General features: G+C 42.3%; 1 protein-coding gene across 2 annotated transcripts in view; it reads right to left on the bottom strand.

Moving 5' to 3' along the window:
• The window catches only part of LOC106587169 (secretogranin-3), a 55316-nt gene that overhangs the window by 5737 nt on the left and 27079 nt on the right, over positions 1-22500 (bottom strand). For both annotated transcript variants that reach the window (XM_045709010.1, XM_045709009.1), the window contains 3 exons: positions 5708-5791; positions 4759-4872; positions 3319-3408 (listed from right to left, as the gene is read on the bottom strand). In XM_045709010.1, the coding sequence (XP_045564966.1) occupies positions 3319-3408; positions 4759-4872; positions 5708-5791 (288 nt within the window). The remainder of the gene's footprint in view (positions 1-3318; positions 3409-4758; positions 4873-5707; positions 5792-22500) is intronic.

Here is a 22500-nt window from a genome sequence, read left to right as displayed (position 1 = left end):
TACAAACTGTTCCCTACACATTACAAACTGTTCCCTACACATTACAAACTGTTCCCTACACATTACAAACCGTTCCCTACACATTACAATCTGTTCCCTACACATTACAAACTGCTCCCTACATATTACAATCTCTTCCCTACACATTACAAACTGTTCACGGGGCTTTTGAGTGACTTCACAACTCATTTCCATAAGTGATCATATCTGGGTGAATAGATCTTCTGGTAAATACACAACAGTGTCAGTACCTGAGGAAAGCTCACTGGCATACTCAAACAGGAAGTGAAACCTGTTTCCTACTGTGTGTGTGATAGTGTGTGTTTTCCTCTGTGAGTAGCTCCATGTTGACAGGGCCCTGACTCTCTCTATTACCTCCCCGTCAGATGTCTCCTCTCTGCCATCAGTAAGGGCGAGAGGCCCCTCTCTTCCCAGACACCCACCGGACTGCCTGACCGGCATACTAATCAACCACAATGGGTACAGAGAGGAGACCTGCACTTTACACACACACAGTGGCAATGCATTACGTAGGGCAGGTGGGACGAGGCCCCTCCAAAATCCCGGAGATTTTCATGCAATTCTGTTATTTCATGTCACAACAATATACTGCATCATATCAGATAGAAAACTATTTTATGGGCCTCCCGACTGGCGAGGCGGTCTAAGACGTGCGTCACTACAGACCCGGATTCGATTCCAGGCTATATCACAACCGGCTGTGATCGGGAGTCCCATAGGGCGGTGCACAATTGGCCCAGCGTCATCCGGGTTAGGGGAGGGTTTGGCCGGGGGGGCTTTACTTGGCTCATCGCGCTCTAGCGACTCCTTGTGGTGGGCCGGGCGCCTGCAGGCTGACCTCGGTCATCAGTTGAACGGTGTTTCTTTCGACACATTGGTGCGGCTGGCTTCCAGGTTAAGTGGGCGGGTGTTAAGAAGTGCAGTTTGGCGCGTTATATTTCAGAGGATGCATGAGTCGACATTCACCTCTCGAGCCTGTTGGGGAGTTGCAGCGATGAGACAAGATCGTAATTGGGGAGAAAAGGGGGTAAAAATATATATTTTTTAAATTGCTTGATCTAATAAAGCATACACTGTTACTTTCCCATTGTATTGTTATTTTGGTACATTTTTGTTGAGTAAGGCAGCTCCAAAATGCAGCTATTTCAGTCTCGCTGAGAGGAGAGAGAGGAGTGAGAGGAGGGTGGAGAGAGAGGAGAGAGGAGAGAGAAGAGACAGGGGAGATAGGAGAGAGGATAGAGGAGAGAGAAGAGACAGGGGAGATAGGAGAGAGGATAGAGGAGAGAGAAGAGACAGGGGAGATAGGAGAGAGGATAGAGGAGAGAGAAGAGACAGGGGAGATAGGAGAGAGGATAGAGGAGAGAGAAGAGACAGGGGAGATAGGAGAGAGGATAGAGGAGAGAGAAGAGACAGGGGAGATAGGAGAGAGGATAGAGGAGAGAGAAGAGACAGGGGAGATAGGAGAGAGGATAGAGGAGAGAGAGGAGACAGGGGAGATAGGAGAGAGGATAGAGGAGAGAGAAGAGACAGGGGAGATAGGAGAGAGGATAGAGGAGAGAAAAGAGACAGGGGAGATAGGAGAGAGGATAGAGGAGAGAGAAGAGACAAGGGAGATAGGAGAGAGGATAGAGGAGAGAGAGGAGTGAGAGGAGGGTGGAGAGAGAGAGAGAGAGAAGAGAGAGAGAGGAGGAGAGAGGAGAGAGGACCGGCACTAAACACACACAGCCAAAATAAGTGGAGAGAGAGAGGAGAGAGCGAGAGAGAGATGATAGAGGAGAGAGAGAGATAGAGAGAGAGAGAGACAGAGAGAGAGAGAGAGAGAGAGAGAGAGAGAGAGGATAGAGTAGACAGAAAAAGAGAGAGAAGGACCTGCAAAGACACACAGCCAAAAGAGGAGAGTATACTGTATATATAGAGAGGAGATGTATCAAGCATCTCAGGGTAGGAGTACTTTTTCCCTGTCCATGTAATCATATTCTTTGTGATTTAAAAGGGAGAACTGATCCCTAATCAGCACTCCTACTCTTAGGTGATTGATAAATACGGTCCCTGGACAGTACACTCAGGAGAGAGAAAATACACTCACCATAAGAATATCCTAAACATATCTATAGCTAATTATACCTCCAATATAAAAACAAACTATATCTAAGTGTCTGTCTTTATGGCTGTACAATAGACAATTGATTGGTTATTTAGGAGGTCCCAGTGGTCCTCCACACCAGACAGTTGGACTGGGCTGGTCTCATAACAATGCATAGACTAGCCTCATTAACATTTCATAGTCTTCTACTCAATTAACCACCAATGGGAACTGACGGAACACTTGGCTGACCGAATCAGCTTCACTCTTATTGACCAGTGGATGTCTACAGTATTACATTAAGTAAATGAAACAATGGCTGATAGTTACAGTGTCATAACCAGGAAATGTTCTGGTCTGGGTCCTCTGCTGTGAGGGTTGATGAGGGTAACTGGGAGTGGATACACACACGCACGCACATGCACATGCACACACACATCACATCCCAGTAATTAGGGCAGCAGACTCCTCAAATCTGTGTCCCAGTTCCAAATGGCATCCTATTCCTATTCCCTCGCCACCATGGCCTTTTTTGCCTTTACCTCCCTTATCTCACCTCATTTGCTCACTTTGTATATAGACTTATTTTTCTACTATATTATTGACTGTATGTTTGTTTTACTCCATGTGTAACTCTGTGTTGTTGTTTGTGTCGCACTGCTTTGCTTTATCTTGGCCAGGTCACAGTTGTAAATGAGAACTTGTTCTCAACTTGCCTACCTGGTTAAATAAAGGTGAAATAACAAAAAAAAAATTAAATGGAGTGCACTACTTTTGACCAAGGCCCATAGGGTAGTGCTAGTAGTGCACTATATAGGGAATAATGTGCCATTTGGGATGCATGCCAAGCCTCATCCATATTCATGAGGTGTGGGGGTAACGCATCACCCACCACGCTTATTTTAATTGCAAATCCAGCTGGACAAAGCAGACTTTAATTTAACTATTCTTCAGTGTGTCGCTACAGACTTATCTGTGACCAGACACAGTTTGCAGTAGGAGGAGGGCGGGCGTGTGTGTATGTGTGTGTGAGTGTGTGTGTGTACTAATGTGAGCAAGTGAGCAGACACAAAACAATATTTTTTTTAATGATTCGAATTTAACAGTAGATATTGAACTCAAAAAGGTTTAAAAAGATAGACAAGTGTTATATTATCAGCTATGCATGGTGTTTTAGAAATGTGCAACTCTCTCTCTCTCTCTCTCTCTCTCACCGTCTTTGCCCTCGTCTTTGTTGTGTTTCTTCAGCCACTCAATGTTCTTCCTGATGGCTTCCAAGTAGATCTCAGACTTGCCTGGGTGATCTAAAAGAGAGAGAGAGAGAGAGAGAGAGAGAGAGAGAGAGAGAGAGAGAGAGACAGACAGACAGACAGACAGACAGACAGACAGACAGACAGACAGACAGACAGACAGACAGACAGACAGACAGACAGACAGACAGACAGACAGACAGACAGACAGACAGACAGACAGACAGACAGAAAGAGACAGAGGGACAGAGAGACAGGAAGGGAGAGAGAAAGAAAGAAAGAAAGAAAGAAAGAAAGAAAGAAAGAAAGAAAGAAAGAAAGAAAGAAAGAAAGAAAGAAAGAAAGAAAGAAAGAAAGAAAGAAAGAGAGAGAGCGAGCGAGAGAAAGGGAGAAAGAGAGAAAGAAAGAGAGAGAGACAGACAGAAAGAGAGCGAGACAGAAAGAGACAGAGGGACAGAGAGACATGAAGGAATTAAGAAAGAAAGAAAGAAAGAAAGAAAGAAAGAGAGAGAGAGAGAGAGCGAGCGAGAGAAAGAAAGAAAGAAAGAAAGAGAGAAAGAAAGAGAGAGACAGACAAGACAGAAAGAGAGCGAGACAGAAAGAGACAGAGAGACAGGAAGGGAGAGAGAGAGAAAGAAAGAAAGAAAGAAAGAAAGAAAGAAAGAGAGAGAGAGAGAGAGCGAGCGAGAGAAAGGGAGAAAGAGAGAAAGAAAGAGAGAGGGAGAAAGATAATTGTCAGTTATGATGGGATACACTTCTCTGTCTTCATAGCCTTTCAATCCCAGGCCGATATTGAAATAGTTTCTACTATTTAGGTGGCTTTCATTTTGGGTCTATATTACAGTCTTATAGCAGGTATTTTGGGTCTATATTAATTACAGTCTCATGTTGCCCTCAAATGCTCGCAAGTGGGAAATACGAGGTTCCAACTGGGTTCTAACCACTTGAAGGACCCTCACAAGTTCGGCATTCTGTGTGTATATGACATTCTTATAGAGCCATTTTGGTGCTAGATGTTGATATAGTAATGTACTGAGGTCTGTTCAACAAGGGAAATAGTTTGCGAGCGTTGGATAACGTTAGCTAATAAATTTCCATTTGTTTTTTGTTAGCTGCGACCGTTCGCTAATGTTAACGAACAGTCTGAGAAGATAGTGTGTGGCAAACGTAAGTGTCTGTTTCGTGTCTAAACTGACGCTAAAAATAATCAAGGGGCTATGTAGACTTTCTACTATATTTAGTAGGAATAGCTAAGTCAATTTCAGTTTGAATTTTGTTGCTAAAAAGACAGTAATCCTTACAAAAAGTAGCAGTTTGATGTTTATTCGTAACATTTTGAAATGTTCATTAAAATTGTTACTCTGGTAACATGTTCGCTGCAAACAGAATCCTTCTTGAACTCGCCTCTGGCCTCAGTGGACGGCGCTTCTTCCTTGGTTGAGTCTTTCAGGTTCTCATACTCCTTCTGCATCTTGGCCGCCTCTGCCTTGGTGTTGTCATCGTCCTCTGGGGTCTTCCCTGCCACACAGACACAACAACAGACAGTTACCACCAACCAAACTCAACCCAAACCCAAACCCAACCCAACCCCACCACACCACACCACACCACACCCAACCCAACCCAACCCCACCACACCTAACCCAACCTAACCTAACCTAACCTAACCTAACCTAACCTAACCCCACCACACCACACCACACCCAACCCAACCCAACCCAACCCAACCCAACCTAACCTAACCTAACTCCACCACACCCAACCCAACCCCACCACACCCAACCTAACCCAACCTAACCCCACCCCACCACACCCAACCGAACCTAACCTAACCTAACCTAACCTAACCTAACCTAACCTAACCTAACCTAACCTAACCCCACCCCACCCAACCCAAACCCAAACCCAACCCAACCCCACCACACCCAACCTAACCCCACCCCATCACACCCAACCCCACCCCACCACACCACACCCAACCCCACCACGCCACACCCAACCCAACCTCAGCACACCCAACCCAACCCCACCCCACCACATCCAACCCCACCACACCCAATCCAACCCAACACAACCCCACCACACCACACCCAACCAAACCCCACCACACCCAACCCAACCTTAAAGGGGAAGTTCAGTACTACACAACCTGTCTGAGCAAAGTACCTTAACCTTAACATTACATTTACCTTTACCATAACCATACAGAAAAATAAACAAATCCAGAAGGGAATAATGAAAAGTACAGCGACTGTAGATTTACCTGACACTAGTCACAGAGCCACCGCAAGGTCAATCAGGTGGAACGATATGAATAGGACAGGTCACTCCATAGTGACTGGGAGATATTTACCAGTAGGAGGGATGATGCCAGGGATCCCCAGTGTTTTCCCCAGCTTATTCTTGGTCTGCAGAGCGATCATAGCATCCAGGTTCTCTACAGGAGGATAGACATATAGAGGTTAGACAGGTCTCCACAACACCACTCATTCAGTATACAATCTATATTCTCTATTTATACGTTCTACTTTTTCCTTCCTTCTAGCTCTCCCCTGCTCTACCTCTCTCCTCTTTTTCCACAGCCCTACCCATTATTTACTATATTCTCTATTTCTGTTCCTCTCTTTCTTTCCTATCTCTTCTACACTCCCATTTCTCTACCGTTCCCTCTCTCTTTCCTCTTTTTCATTCAAGAACACCACTCATTATACTATGAGGGTCCTGATTCCAGAACACCACTCATTATACTATGAGGGTTCTGATTACAGAACACCACTCATTATACTATGAGGGTTCTGATTCCAGAACACCACTCATTATACTATGAGGGTCCTGATTCCAGAACACCACTCATTATACTATGAGGGTTCTGATTCCAGAACACCACTCATTATACTATGAGGGTTCTGATTCCAGAACACCACTCATTATACTATGAGGGTTCTGATTCCAGAACACCACTCATTATACTATGAGGGTTCTTATTCCAGAACACCACTCATTATACCATGAGGGTTCTGATTCCAGAACACCACTCATTATACTATGAGGGTCCTGATTACAGAACACCACTCATTATACTATGAGGGTTCTGATTCCAGAACACCACTCATTATACTATGAGGGTTCTGATTCCGGAACACCACTCATTATACTATGAGGGTCCTGATTACAGAACACCACTCATTATACTATGAGGGTTCTGATTACAGAACACCACTCATTATACTATGAGGGTTCTGATTACAGAACACCACTCATTATACCATGAGGGTTCTGATTCCAGAACACCACTCATTATACTATGAGGGTCCTGATTACGGAACACCACTCATTATACTATGAGGGTCCTGATTCCGGAACACCACTCATTATACTATGAGGGTTCTGATTACGGAACACCACTCATTATACTATGAGGGTTCTGATTACGGAACACCACTCATTATACTATGAGGGTCCTGATTCCGGAACACCACTCATTATACCATGAGGGTTCTGATTCCGGAACACCACTCATTATACTATGAGGGTCCTGATTCCGGAACACCACTCATTATACCATGAGGGTTCTGATTCCGGAACACCACTCATTATACCATGAGGGTTCTGATTCCGGAACACCACTCATTATACCATGAGGGTTCTGATTCCGGAACACCACTCATTATACCATGAGGGTTCTGATTACGGAACACCACTCATTATACCATGAGGGTTCTGATTCCGGAACACCACTCATTATACTATGAGGGTCCTGATTCCGGAACACCACTCATTATACCATGAGGGTTCTGATTCCGGAACACCACTCATTATACTATGAGGGTCCTGATTACGGAACACCACTCATTATACCATGAGGGTTCTGATTCCGGAACACCACTCATTATACTATGAGGGTCCTGATTACGGAACACCACTCATTATACCATGAGGGTTCTGATTCCGGAACACCACTCATTATACTATGAGGGTCCTGATTCCGGAACACCACTCATTATACCATGAGGGTCCTGATTCCGGAACACCACTCATTATACTATGAGGGTTCTGATTACGGAACACCACTCATTATACCATGAGGGTCCTGATTCCGGAACACCACTCATTATACTATGAGGGTTCTGATTCCAGAACACCACTCATTATACTATGAGGGTTCTGATTCCAGAACACCACTCATTATACTATGAGGGTTCTGATTCCAGAACACCACTCATTATACCATGAGGGTTCTGATTCCGGAACACCACTCATTATACTATGAGGGTTCTGATTCCTGAACACCACTCATTATACTATGAGGGTTCTGATTCCAGAACACCACTCATTATACTATGAGGGTTCTGATTCCAGAACACCACTCATTATACCATGAGGGTTCTGATTCCGGAACACCACTCATTATACTATGAGGGTTCTGATTCCTGAACACCACTCATTATACTATGAGGGTTCTGATTACAGAACACCACTCATTATACTATGAGGGTTCTGATTACAGAACACCACTCATTATACTATGAGGGTTCTGATTACAGAACACCACTCATTATACTATGAGGGTTCTGATTACAGAACACCACTCATTATACCATGAGGGTTCTGATTACAGAACACCACTCATTATACTATGAGGGTTCTGATTACAGAACACCACTCATTATACCATGAGGGTTCTGATTACAGAACACCACTCATTATACTATGAGGGTTCTGATTCCAGAACACCACTCATTATACCATGAGGGTTCTGATTACAGAACACCACTCATTATACCATGAGGGTTCTGATTACAGAACACCACTCATTATACCATGAGGGTTCTGATTACAGAACACCACTCATTATACTATGAGGGTTCTGATTACAGAACACCACTCATTATACTATGAGGGTTCTGATTACAGAACACCACTCATTATACCATGAGGGTTCTGATTCCAGAACACCACTCATTATACCATGAGGGTCCTGATTACAGAACACTATGGGGTGACCAGAACACCACTCATTATACCATGAGGGTTCTGATTACAGAACACCACTCATTATACTATGAGGGTTCTGATTCCAGAACACCACTCATTATACCATGAGGGTCCTGATTACAGAACACCACTCATTATACTATGAGGGTTCTGATTCCAGAACACCACTCATTATACTATGAGGGTTCTGATTACAGAACACCACTCATTATACTATGAGGGTCCTGATTCCAGAACACCACTCATTATACTATGAGGGTTCTGATTACAGAACACCACTCATTATACTATGAGGGTCCTGATTCCAGAACACCACTCATTATACTATGAGGGTCCTGATTCCAGAACACCACTCATTATACTATGAGGGTTCTGATTCCAAAACACCACTCATTATACTATGAGGGTTCTGATTCCAGAACACCACTCATTATACTATGAGGGTTCTGATTACAGAACACCACTCATTATACTATGAGGGTTCTGATTACAGAACACCACTCATTATACCATGAGGGTTCTGATTACAGAACACCACTCATTATACTATGAGGGTTCTGATTACAGAACACCACTCATTATACCATGAGGGTTCTGATTCCAGAACACCACTCATTATACTATGAGGGTTCTGATTACAGAACACCACTCATTATACCATGAGGGTTCTGATTCCAGAACACCACTCATTATACTATGAGGGTTCTGATTACAGAACACCACTCATTATACCATGAGGGTTCTGATTCCAGAACACCACTCATTATACTATGAGGGTTCTGATTACAGAACAGCACTCATTATACTATGAGGGTCCTGATTCCAGAACACCACTCATTATACTATGAGGGTTCTGATTACAGAACACCACTCATTATACTATGAGGGTCCTGATTCCAGAACACCACTCATTATACTATGAGGGTCCTGATTCCAGAACACCACTCATTATACTATGAGGGTTCTGATTCCAGAACACCACTCATTATACTATGAGGGTTCTGATTCCAGAACACCACTCATTATACTATGAGGGTTCTGATTACAGAACACCACTCATTATACCATGAGGGTTCTGATTACAGAACACCACTCATTATACCATGAGGGTTCTGATTACAGAACACCACTCATTATACCATGAGGGTCCTGATTACAGAACACCACTCATTATACTATGAGGGTTCTGATTCCAGAACACCACTCATTATACCATGAGGGTTCTGATTACAGAACACCACTCATTATACTATGAGGGTCCTGATTCCAGAACACCACTCATTATACTATGAGGGTTCTGATTCCAGAACACCACTCATTATACTATGAGGGTCCTGATTCCAGAACACCACTCATTATACCATGAGGGTTCTGATTACAGAACACCACTCATTATACCATGAGGGTTCTGATTCCAGAACACCACTCATTATACCATGAGGGTCCTGATTACAGAACACCACTCATTATACCATGAGGGTCCTGATTACAGAACACCACTCATTATACCATGAGGGTTCTGATTACAGAACACCACTCATTATACTATGAGGGTTCTGATTCCAGAACACCACTCATTATACCATGAGGGTTCTGATTCCAGAACACCACTCATTATACTATGAGGGTCCTGATTACAGAACACCACTCATTATACCATGAGGGTTCTGATTACAGAACACCACTCATTATACTATGAGGGTTCTGATTACAGAACACCACTCATTATACTATGAGGGTTCTGATTACAGAACACCACTCATTATACCATGAGGGTTCTGATTCCAGAACACCACTCATTATACTATGAGGGTTCTGATTCCAGAACACCACTCATTATACTATGAGGGTCCTGATTCCAGAACACCACTCATTATACTATGAGGGTTCTGATTCCAGAACACCACTCATTATACTATGAGGGTTCTGATTCCAGAACACCACTCATTATACCATGAGGGTTCTGATTACAGAACACCACTCATTATACCATGAGGGTTCTGATTACAGAACACCACTCATTATACTATGAGGGTTCTGATTACAGAACACCACTCATTATACTATGAGGGTTCTGATTCCAGAACACCACTCATTATACCATGAGGGTCCTGATTACAGAACACCACTCATTATACTATGAGGGTTCTGATTCCAGAACACCACTCATTATACTATGAGGGTTCTGATTCCAGAACACCACTCATTATACTATGAGGGTTCTGATTACAGAACACCACTCATTATACTATGAGGGTCCTGATTCCAGAACACCACTCATTATACTATGAGGGTTCTGATTACAGAACACCACTCATTATACTATGAGGGTTCTGATTACAGAACACCACTCATTATACTATGAGGGTTCTGATTCCAGAACACCACTCATTATACTATGAGGGTTCTGATTCCAGAACACCACTCATTATACCATGAGGGTTCTGATTACAGAACACCACTCATTATACTATGAGGGTTCTGATTCCAGAACACCACTCATTATACCATGAGGGTTCTGATTACAGAACACCACTCATTATACTATGAGGGTTCTGATTCCAGAACACCACTCATTATACCATGAGGGTTCTGATTACAGAACACCACTCATTATACTATGAGGGTTCTGATTACAGAACACCACTCATTATACTATGAGGGTCCTGATTACAGAACACCACTCATTATACTATGAGGGTTCTGATTCCAGAACACCACTCATTATACTATGAGGGTCCTGATTACAGAACACCACTCATTATACTATGAGGGTCCTGATTCCAGAACACCACTCATTATACTATGAGGGTTCTGATTACAGAACACCACTCATTATACTATGAGGGTTCTGATTCCAGAACACCACTCATTATACTATGAGGGTTCTGATTCCAGAACACCACTCATTATACTATGAGGGTTCTGATTCCAGAACACCACTCATTATACTATGAGGGTTCTGATTACAGAACACCACTCATTATACTATGAGGGTCCTGATTACAGAACACCACTCATTATACTATGAGGGTTCTGATTCATGTTTTGAACAGACATTGCATGTCTAGTAGCCAGCTGAACTGTCAAGTTAATACTGAAGACAGCTGTGCTGTTCTGTGAAATGGCAAGTTCAGAGAGCTTTCTCATTGTCACTTTCACTTCCATCCTCTCTCTCCCTCTCTCTCCCTCTCCCTCTCTCCCTCTCTCTCCCTTTCTACGGTAGAGATGACGCTGTGTCACAGCCCCCATGTCTTGCTGTTTGTGACCTTTACCCCTCCCTCCCTCTATCTCTATCTTTCTCGCTCTTTCACTTTCTCTCTATCCTTTATCTCCCTAAGGCAGATCATTTGTGTGTAATAGAGGTGACTCATCCCTATCCACAATTATGGGTCACTGAGGACACAATGGCCCGTTGTCTGGCAACCCGTAATTCCATCCCCACGTCTCCACGGAACCTAAATATAATGTCGTTGGGGTTGCCAAGGAAACCCCTGTCTATAATTTAATGTATTCAATTTAGTCGTTATTATCGTTGTGTGTTATCTTTGACCTGCTGTCTAAACGACACAAGTCACTGAGCCATCATGAAGTCAATCAAGTGGAAGGATATGAAAAGGACATGTCACTCCATAGCAACACACGTAGATACATTACAACATGACGCACCAGGGTAAAGTAGAGCCATATATAGCTGGAGATCTCAATACATAACTCTGGTGATTTTCTATCTAACATTAGTGGTATAATGAATGTAAAGGGGTCTCCATAAATGTTGTGATGACAGTAAATGAGGTGGTATCTGAGTATTGGTGATGTTGGTGCTGTGTGAGGTTCTCAGCAGGAAGTCAATAGCTGATCAGAGGTTATTACCGGAAGTATTGATTGGTTGTGTTAAATCTTGTATGAAAGGAACTGGTTGACCGGGATCTGTTATTGTGGTGGGGCATGCACACACACCCACACACACACACACACACACACACACACACACACACACACACACACACACACACACACACACACACACACACACACACACACACACACACACACACACACACACACACACACACACACAGACATGCACAAACAGACACACAAACAGAATATCTAAAAGTGTTCCACTACCTAGCATTACAAATCACTGACAGAAAACTTAAATACCTGTCTGTCTGCCTGTCTGCCTGCCTGCCTACCTGCCTGTCTGTTTGTCGGTAACTCACACTTAGCCGAAATGTCACAGAACGGTAAGAAAAAGGTGGAAAACCCCAGAACATCACAATGTGTGTGTGTGTGTGTGTGTGTGTGTGTGTGTGTGTGTGTGTGTGTGTGTGTGTGTGTGTGTGTGTGTGTGTGTGCTACCACCACCACCAGTCACATCCTGGATATAAACTGTACTATAGCTAATAAAACAGATAACACCCACCCCACTACCACCACCACCAGTCACATCCTGGATATAAACTGTAATATAGATAATAAAACAGATAACACCCACCCCACTACCACCACCACCAGTCACATCCTGGATATAAACTGTAATATAGATAATATAACAGATAACACCCACCCCCACTACCACCACCACCAGTCACATCCTGGATATAAACTGTAATATAGATAATAAAACAGATAACACCCACCCCACTACCACCACCACCAGTCACATCCTGGATATAAACTGTAATATAGATAATATAACAGATAACACCCACCCCACTACCACCACCACCAGTCACATCCTGGATATAAACTGTAATATAGATAATAAAACAGATAACACCCACCCCTACTACCACCTCCACCAGTCACATCCTGGATATAAACTGTAATATAGATAATAAAACAGATAACATCCACCCCACTACCACCACCACCAGTCACATCCTGCATATAAACTGTAATATAGATAATAAAACAGATAACACCCACCCCACTACCACCACCACCAGTCACATCCTGGATATAAACTGTACTATAGATAATAAAACAGATAACACCCACCCCCACTACCACAACCACCAGTCACATCCTGGATATAAACTGTACTATAGATAATAAAACAGATAACACCCACCCCACTACCACCACCACCAGTCACATCCTGGATATAAACTGTAATATAGATAACATAACAGATAACACCCACCCCCACTACCACCACCACCAGTCACATCCTGGATATAAACTGTAATATAGATAATAAAACAGATAACACCCACCCCACTACCACCACCACCAGTCACATCCTGGATATAAACTGTAATATAGATAATAAAACAGATAACACCCACCCCACTACCACCACCACCAGTCACATCCTGGATATAAACTGTAATATAGATAATAAAACAGATAACACCCACCCCCACTACCACAACCACCAGTCACATCCTGGATATAAACTGTAATATAGATAATAAAACAGATAACACCCACCCCACTACCACCACCACCAGTCACATCCTGGATATAAACTGTAATATAGATAATAAAACAGATAACACCCACCCCACTACCACCACCACCAGTCACATCCTGGATATAAACTGTAATATAGATAATAAAACAGATAACACCCACCCCACTACCACCACCACCAGTCACATCCTGGATATAAACTGTAATATAGATAATAAAACAGATAACACCCACCCCACTACCACCACCACCAGTCACATCCTGGATATAAACTGTAATATAGATAATAAAACAGATAACACCCACCCCACTACCACCACCACCAGTCACATCCTGGATATAAACTGTACTATAGATAATAAAACAGATAACACCCACCCCACTACCACCACCACCAGTCACATCCTGGATATAAACTGTAATATAGATAATATAACAGATAACACCCACCCCACTACCACCACCACCAGTCACATCCTGGATATAAACTGTAATATAGATAATAAAACAGATAACACCCACCCCACTACCACCACCACCAGTCACATCCTGGATATAAACTGTAATATAGATAATAAAACAGATAACACCCACCCCACTACCACCACCACCAGTCACATCCTGCATATAAACTGTAATATAGATAATAAAACAGATAACACCCACCCCACTACCACCACCACCAGTCACATCCTGGATATAAACTGTACTATAGATAATAAAACAGATAACACCCACCCCACTACCACCACCACCAGTCACATCCTGGATATAAACTGTAATATAGATAATAAAACAGATAACACCCACCCCACTACCACCACCACCAGTCACATCCTGGATATAAACTGTACTATAGATAATAAAACAGATAACACCCACCCCACTACCACCACCACCAGTCACATCCTGGATATAAACTGTAATATAGATAATAAAACAGATAACACCCACCCCACTACCACCACCACCAGTCACATCCTGGATATAAACTGTAATATAGATAATAAAACAGATAACACCCACCCCACTACCACCACCACCAGTCACATCCTGGATATAAACTGTAATATAGATAATATAACAGATAACACCCACCCCACTACCACCACCACCAGTCACATCCTGGATATAAACTGTAATATAGATAATATAACAGATAACACCCACCCCCACTACCACCACCACCAGTCACATCCTGGATATAAACTGTAATATAGATAATAAAACAGATAACACCCACCCCCACTACCACCACCACCAGTCACATCCTGGATATAAACTGTAATATAGATAATAAAACAGATAACACCCACCCCACTACCACCACAACCAGTCACATCCTGGATATAAACTGTAATATAGATAATAAAACAGATAACACCCACCCCACTACCACCACCACCAGTCACATCCTGGATATAAACTGTAATATAGATAATAAAACAGATAACACCCACCCCCACTACCACCACCACCAGTCACATCCTGGATATAAACTGTAATATAGATAATAAAACAGATAACACCCACCCCACTACCACCACCACCAGTCACATCCTGGATATAAACTGTAATATAGATAATAAAACAGATAACACCCACCCCACTACCACCACCACCAGTCACATCCTGGATATAAACTGTAATATAGATAATATAACAGATAACACCCACCCCACTACCACCACCACCAGTCACATCCTGGATATAAACTGTACTATAGATAATAAAACAGATAACACCCACCCCACTACCACCACCACCAGTCACATCCTGGATATAAACTGTACTATAGATAATAAAACAGATAACATCCACCCCACTACCACCACCACCAGTCACATCCTGGATATAAACTGTAATATAGATAATAAAACAGATAACACCCACCCCACTACCACCACCACCAGTCACATCCTGGATATAAACTGTACTATAGATAATAAAACAGATAACACCCACCCCACTACCACCACCACCAGTCACATCCTGGATATAAACTGTAATATAGATAATATAACAGATAACACCCACCCCTCTACCACCACCACCAGTCACATCCTGGATATAAACTGTACTATAGATAATATAACAGATAACACCCACCCCACGACCACCACCACCAGTCACATCCTGGATATAAACTGTAATATAGATAATAAAACAGATAACACCCACCCCACTACCACCACCACCAGTCACATCCTGGATATAAACTGTAATATAGATAATAAAACAGATAACACCCACCCCCACTACCACCACCACCAGTCACATCCTGGATATAAACTGTACTATAGATAATAAAACAGATAACACCCACCCCACTACCACCTCCACCAGTCACATCCTGGATATAAACTGTACTATAGATAATAAAACAGATAACACCCACCCCCACTACCACCACCACCAGTCACATCCTGGATATAAACTGTACTATAGATAATAAAACAGATAACACCCACCCCTCTACCACCTCCACCAGTCACATCCTGGATATAAACTGTAATATAGATAATAAAACAGATAACATCCACCCCACTACCACCACCACCAGTCACATCCTGGATATAAACTGTAATATAGATAATAAAACAGATAACACCCACCCCACTACCACCACCACCAGTCACATCCTGGATATAAACTGTAATATAGATAATAAAACAGATAACATCCACCCCACTACCACCACCACCAGTCACATCCTGGATATAAACTGTAATATAGATAATAAAACAGATAACACCCACCCCACTACCACCACCACCAGTCACATCCTGGATATAAACTGTAATATAGATAATAAAACAGATAACACCCACCCCTACTACCACCTCCACCAGTCACATCCTGGATATAAACTGTAATATAGATAATAAAACAGATAACATCCACCCCACTACCACCACCACCAGTCACATCCTGCATATAAACTGTAATATAGATAATAAAACAGATAACACCCACCCCACTACCACCACCACCAGTCACATCCTGGATATAAACTGTACTATAGATAATAAAACAGATAACACCCACCCCCACTACCACAACCACCAGTCACATCCTGGATATAAACTGTACTATAGATAATAAAACAGATAACACCCACCCCACTACCACCACCACCAGTCACATCCTGGATATAAACTGTAATATAGATAACATAACAGATAACACCCACCCCCACTACCACAACCACCAGTCACATCCTGGATATAAACTGTAATATAGATAATAAAACAGATAACACCCACCCCACTACCACCACCACCAGTCACATCCTGGATATAAACTGTAATATAGATAATAAAACAGATAACACCCACCCCACTACCACCTCCACCAGTCACATCCTGGATATAAACTGTAATATAGATAATAAAACAGATAACATCCACCCCACTACCACCACCACCAGTCACATCCTGGATATAAACTGTAATATAGATAATAAAACAGATAACACCCACCCCACTACCACCACCACCAGTCACATCCTGGATATAAACTGTAATATAGATAATAAAACAGATAACACCCACCCCACTACCACCACCACCAGTCACATCCTGGATATAAACTGTAATATAGATAATAAAACAGATAACACCCACCCCACTACCACCTCCACCAGTCACATCCTGGATATAAACTGTACTATAGATAATAAAACAGATAACACCCACCCCCACTACCACCACCACCAGTCACATCCTGGATATAAACTGTAATATAGATAATATAACAGATAACACCCACCCCACTACCACCACCACCAGTCACATCCTGGATATAAACTGTAATATAGATAATAAAACAGATAACACCCACCCCACTACCACCACCACCAGTCACATCCTGGATATAAACTGTAATATAGATAATATAACAGATAACACCCACCCCACTACCACCACCACCAGTCACATCCTGGATATAAACTGTACTATAGATAATAAAACAGATAACACCCACCCCACTACCACCACCACCAGTCACATCCTGGATATAAACTGTACTATAGATAATAAAACAGATAACATCCACCCCACTACCACCACCACCAGTCACATCCTGGATATAAACTGTAATATAGATAATAAAACAGATAACACCCACCCCACTACCACCACCACCAGTCACATCCTGGATATAAACTGTACTATAGATAATATAACAGATAACACCCACCCCCACTACCACCTCCGCCAGTCACATCCTGGATATAAACTGTACTATAGATAATATAACAGATAACACCCACCCCACTACCACCACCACCAGTCACATCCTGGATATAAACTGTAATATAGATAATAAAACAGATAACACCCACCCCACTACCACCACCACCAGTCACATCCTGGATATAAACTGTAATATAGATAATAAAACAGATAACACCCACCCCTCTACCACCTCCACCAGTCACATCCTGGATATAAACTGTAATATAGATAATATAACAGATAACACCCACCCCACTACCACCACCACCAGTCACATCCTGGATATAAACTGTACTATAGATAATATAACAGATAACACCCACCCCCACTACCACCTCCACCAGTCACATCCTGGATATAAACTGTACTATAGATAATAAAACAGATAACACCCACCCCACTACCACCACCACCAGTCACATCCTGGATATAAACTGTAATATAGATAATAAAACAGATAACACCCACCCCACTACCACCACCACCAGTCACATCCTGGATATAAACTGTAATATAGATAATATAACAGATAACACCCACCCCACTACCACCACCACCAGTCACATCCTGGATATAAACTGTAATATAGATAATAAAACAGATAACACCCACCCCCACTACCACCACCACCAGTCACATCCTGGATATAAACTGTAATATAGATAATATAACAGATAACACCCACCCCTCTACCACCACCACCAGTCACATCCTGGATATAAACTGTGCTATAGATAATATAACAGATAACACCCACCCCACGACCACCACCACCAGTCACATCCTGGATATAAACTGTAATATAGATAATAAAACAGATAACACCCACCCCACTACCACCACCACCAGTCACATCCTGGATATAAACTGTAATATAGATAATAAAACAGATAACACCCACCCCCACTACCACCACCACCAGTCACATCCTGGATATAAACTGTACTATAGATAATAAAACAGATAACACCCACCCCACTACCACCTCCACCAGTCACATCCTGGATATAAACTGTACTATAGATAATAAAACAGATAACACCCACCCCCACTACCACCACCACCAGTCACATCCTGGATATAAACTGTAATATAGATAATATAACAGATAACACCCACCCCACTACCACCACCACCAGTCACATCCTGGATATAAACTGTAATATAGATAATAAAACAGATAACACCCACCCCACTACCACCACCACCAGTCACATCCTGGATATAAACTGTAATATAGATAATATAACAGATAACACCCACCCCACTACCACCACCACCAGTCACATCCTGGATATAAACTGTACTATAGATAATAAAACAGATAACACCCACCCCACTACCACCACCACCACCAGTCACATCCTGGATATAAACTGTAATATAGATAATAAAACAGATAACACCCACCCCACTACCACCACCACCAGTCACATCCTGGATATAAACTGTAATATAGATAATAAAACAGATAACACCCACCCCACTACCACCACCACCAGTCACATCCTGGATATAAACTGTAATATAGATAATAAAACAGATAACACCCACCCCACAACCACCACCACCAGTCACATCCTGGATATAAACTGTAATATAGATAATAAAACAGATAACACCCACCCCACTACCACCACCACCAGTCACATCCTGGATATAAACTGTAATATAGATAATAAAACAGATAACACCCACCCCTACTACCACCTCCACCAGTCACATCCTGGATATAAACTGTAATATAGATAATAAAACAGATAACATCCACCCCACTACCACCACCACCAGTCACATCCTGCATATAAACTGTAATATAGATAATAAAACAGATAACACCCACCCCACTACCACCACCACCAGTCACATCCTGGATATAAACTGTACTATAGATAATAAAACAGATAACACCCACCCCCACTACCACAACCACCAGTCACATCCTGGATATAAACTGTAATATAGATAATAAAACAGATAACACCCACCCCACTACCACCACCACCAGTCACATCCTGGATATAAACTGTAATATAGATAAAATAACAGATAACACCCACCCCCACTACCACAACCACCAGTCACATCCTGGATATAAACTGTAATATAGATAATAAAACAGATAACACCCACCCCACTACCACCACCACCAGTCACATCCTGGATATAAACTGTAATATAGATAATAAAACAGATAACACCCACCCCACTACCACCTCCACCAGTCACATCCTGGATATAAACTGTACTATAGATAATAAAACAGATAACACCCACCCCACTACCACCACCACCAGTCACATCCTGGATATAAACTGTAATATAGATAATAAAACAGATAACACCCACCCCACTACCACCACCACCAGTCACATCCTGGATATAAACTGTAATATAGATAATAAAACAGATAACACCCACCCCACTACCACCACCACCAGTCACATCCTGGATATAAACTGTAATATAGATAATAAAACAGATAACACCCACCCCACTACCACCTCCACCAGTCACATCCTGGATATAAACTGTACTATAGATAATAAAACAGATAACACCCACCCCCACTACCACCACCACCAGTCACATCCTGGATATAAACTGTAATATAGATAATAAAACAGATAACACCCACCCCACTACCACCACCACCAGTCACATCCTGGATATAAACTGTAATATAGATAATAAAACAGATAACACCCACCCCACTACCACCACCACCAGTCACATCCTGGATATAAACTGTAATATAGATAATATAACAGATAACACCCACCCCACTACCACCACCACCAGTCACATCCTGGATATAAACTGTACTATAGATAATATAACAGATAACACCCACCCCACTACCACCACCACCAGTCACATCCTGGATATAAACTGTAATATAGATAATAAAACAGATAACACCCACCCCACTACCACCACCACCAGTCACATCCTGGATATAAACTGTAATATAGATAATAAAACAGATAACACCCACCCCACTACCACCTCCACCAGTCACATCCTGGATATAAACTGTAATATAGATAATATAACAGATAACACCCACCCCCACTACCACCACCACCAGTCACATCCTGGATATAAACTGTACTATAGATAATATAACAGATAACACCCACCCCACTACCACCACCACCAGTCACATCCTGGATATAAACTGTAATATAGATAATAAAACAGATAACACCCACCCCACTACCACCACCACCAGTCACATCCTGGATATAAACTGTAATATAGATAATAAAACAGATAACACCCACCCCACTACCACCACCACCAGTCACATCCTGGATATAAACTGTAATATAGATAATAAAACAGATAACACCCACCCCACTACCACCACCACCAGTCACATCCTGGATATAAACTGTACTATAGATAATAAAACAGATAACACCCACCCCCACTACCACCACCACCAGTCACATCCTGGATATAAACTGTACTATAGATAATAAAACAGATAACACCCACCCCACTACCACCACCACCAGTCACATCCTGGATATAAACTGTAATATAGATAATAAAACAGATAACACCCACCCCACTACCACCACCACCAGTCACATCCTGGATATAAACTGTAATATAGATAATATAACAGATAACACCCACCCCACTACCACCACCACCAGTCACATCCTGGATATAAACTGTAATATAGATAATAAAACAGATAACACCCACCCCCACTACCACCACCACCAGTCACATCCTGGATATAAACTGTAATATAGATAATATAACAGATAACACCCACCCCACTACCACCACCACCAGTCACATCCTGGATATAAACTGTACTATAGATAATAAAACAGATAACACCCACCCCACGACCACCACCACCAGTCACATCCTGGATATAAACTGTAATATAGATAATAAAACAGATAACACCCACCCCACTACCACCACCACCAGTCACATCCTGGATATAAACTGTAATATAGATAATAAAACAGATAACACCCACCCCCACTACCACCACCACCAGTCACATCCTGGATATAAACTGTACTATAGATAATAAAACAGATAACACCCACCCCACTACCACCTCCACCAGTCACATCCTGGATATAAACTGTAATATAGATAATAAAACAGATAACACCCACCCCACTACCACCACCACCAGTCACATCCTGGATATAAACTGTAATATAGATAATAAAACAGATAACACCCACCCCACTACCACCACCACCAGTCACATCCTGGATATAAACTGTAATATAGATAATAAAACAGATAACACCCACCCCCACTACCACAACCACCAGTCACATCCTGTATATAAACTGTAATATAGATAATATAACAGATAACACCCACCCCACTACCACCACCACCAGTCACATCCTGGATATAAACTGTAATATAAATAATATAACAGATAACACCCACCCCACTACCACCACCACCAGTCACATCCTGGATATAAACTGTA

The sequence above is a fragment of the Salmo salar genome, chromosome ssa26 (assembly GCF_905237065.1).
Source record: "Salmo salar chromosome ssa26, Ssal_v3.1, whole genome shotgun sequence".
Lineage (NCBI taxonomy): Eukaryota > Metazoa > Chordata > Actinopteri > Salmoniformes > Salmonidae > Salmo > Salmo salar.
Note: the sequence above shows the minus strand (reverse complement) of the source record. Positions and strands in the feature narration are given on the sequence as shown.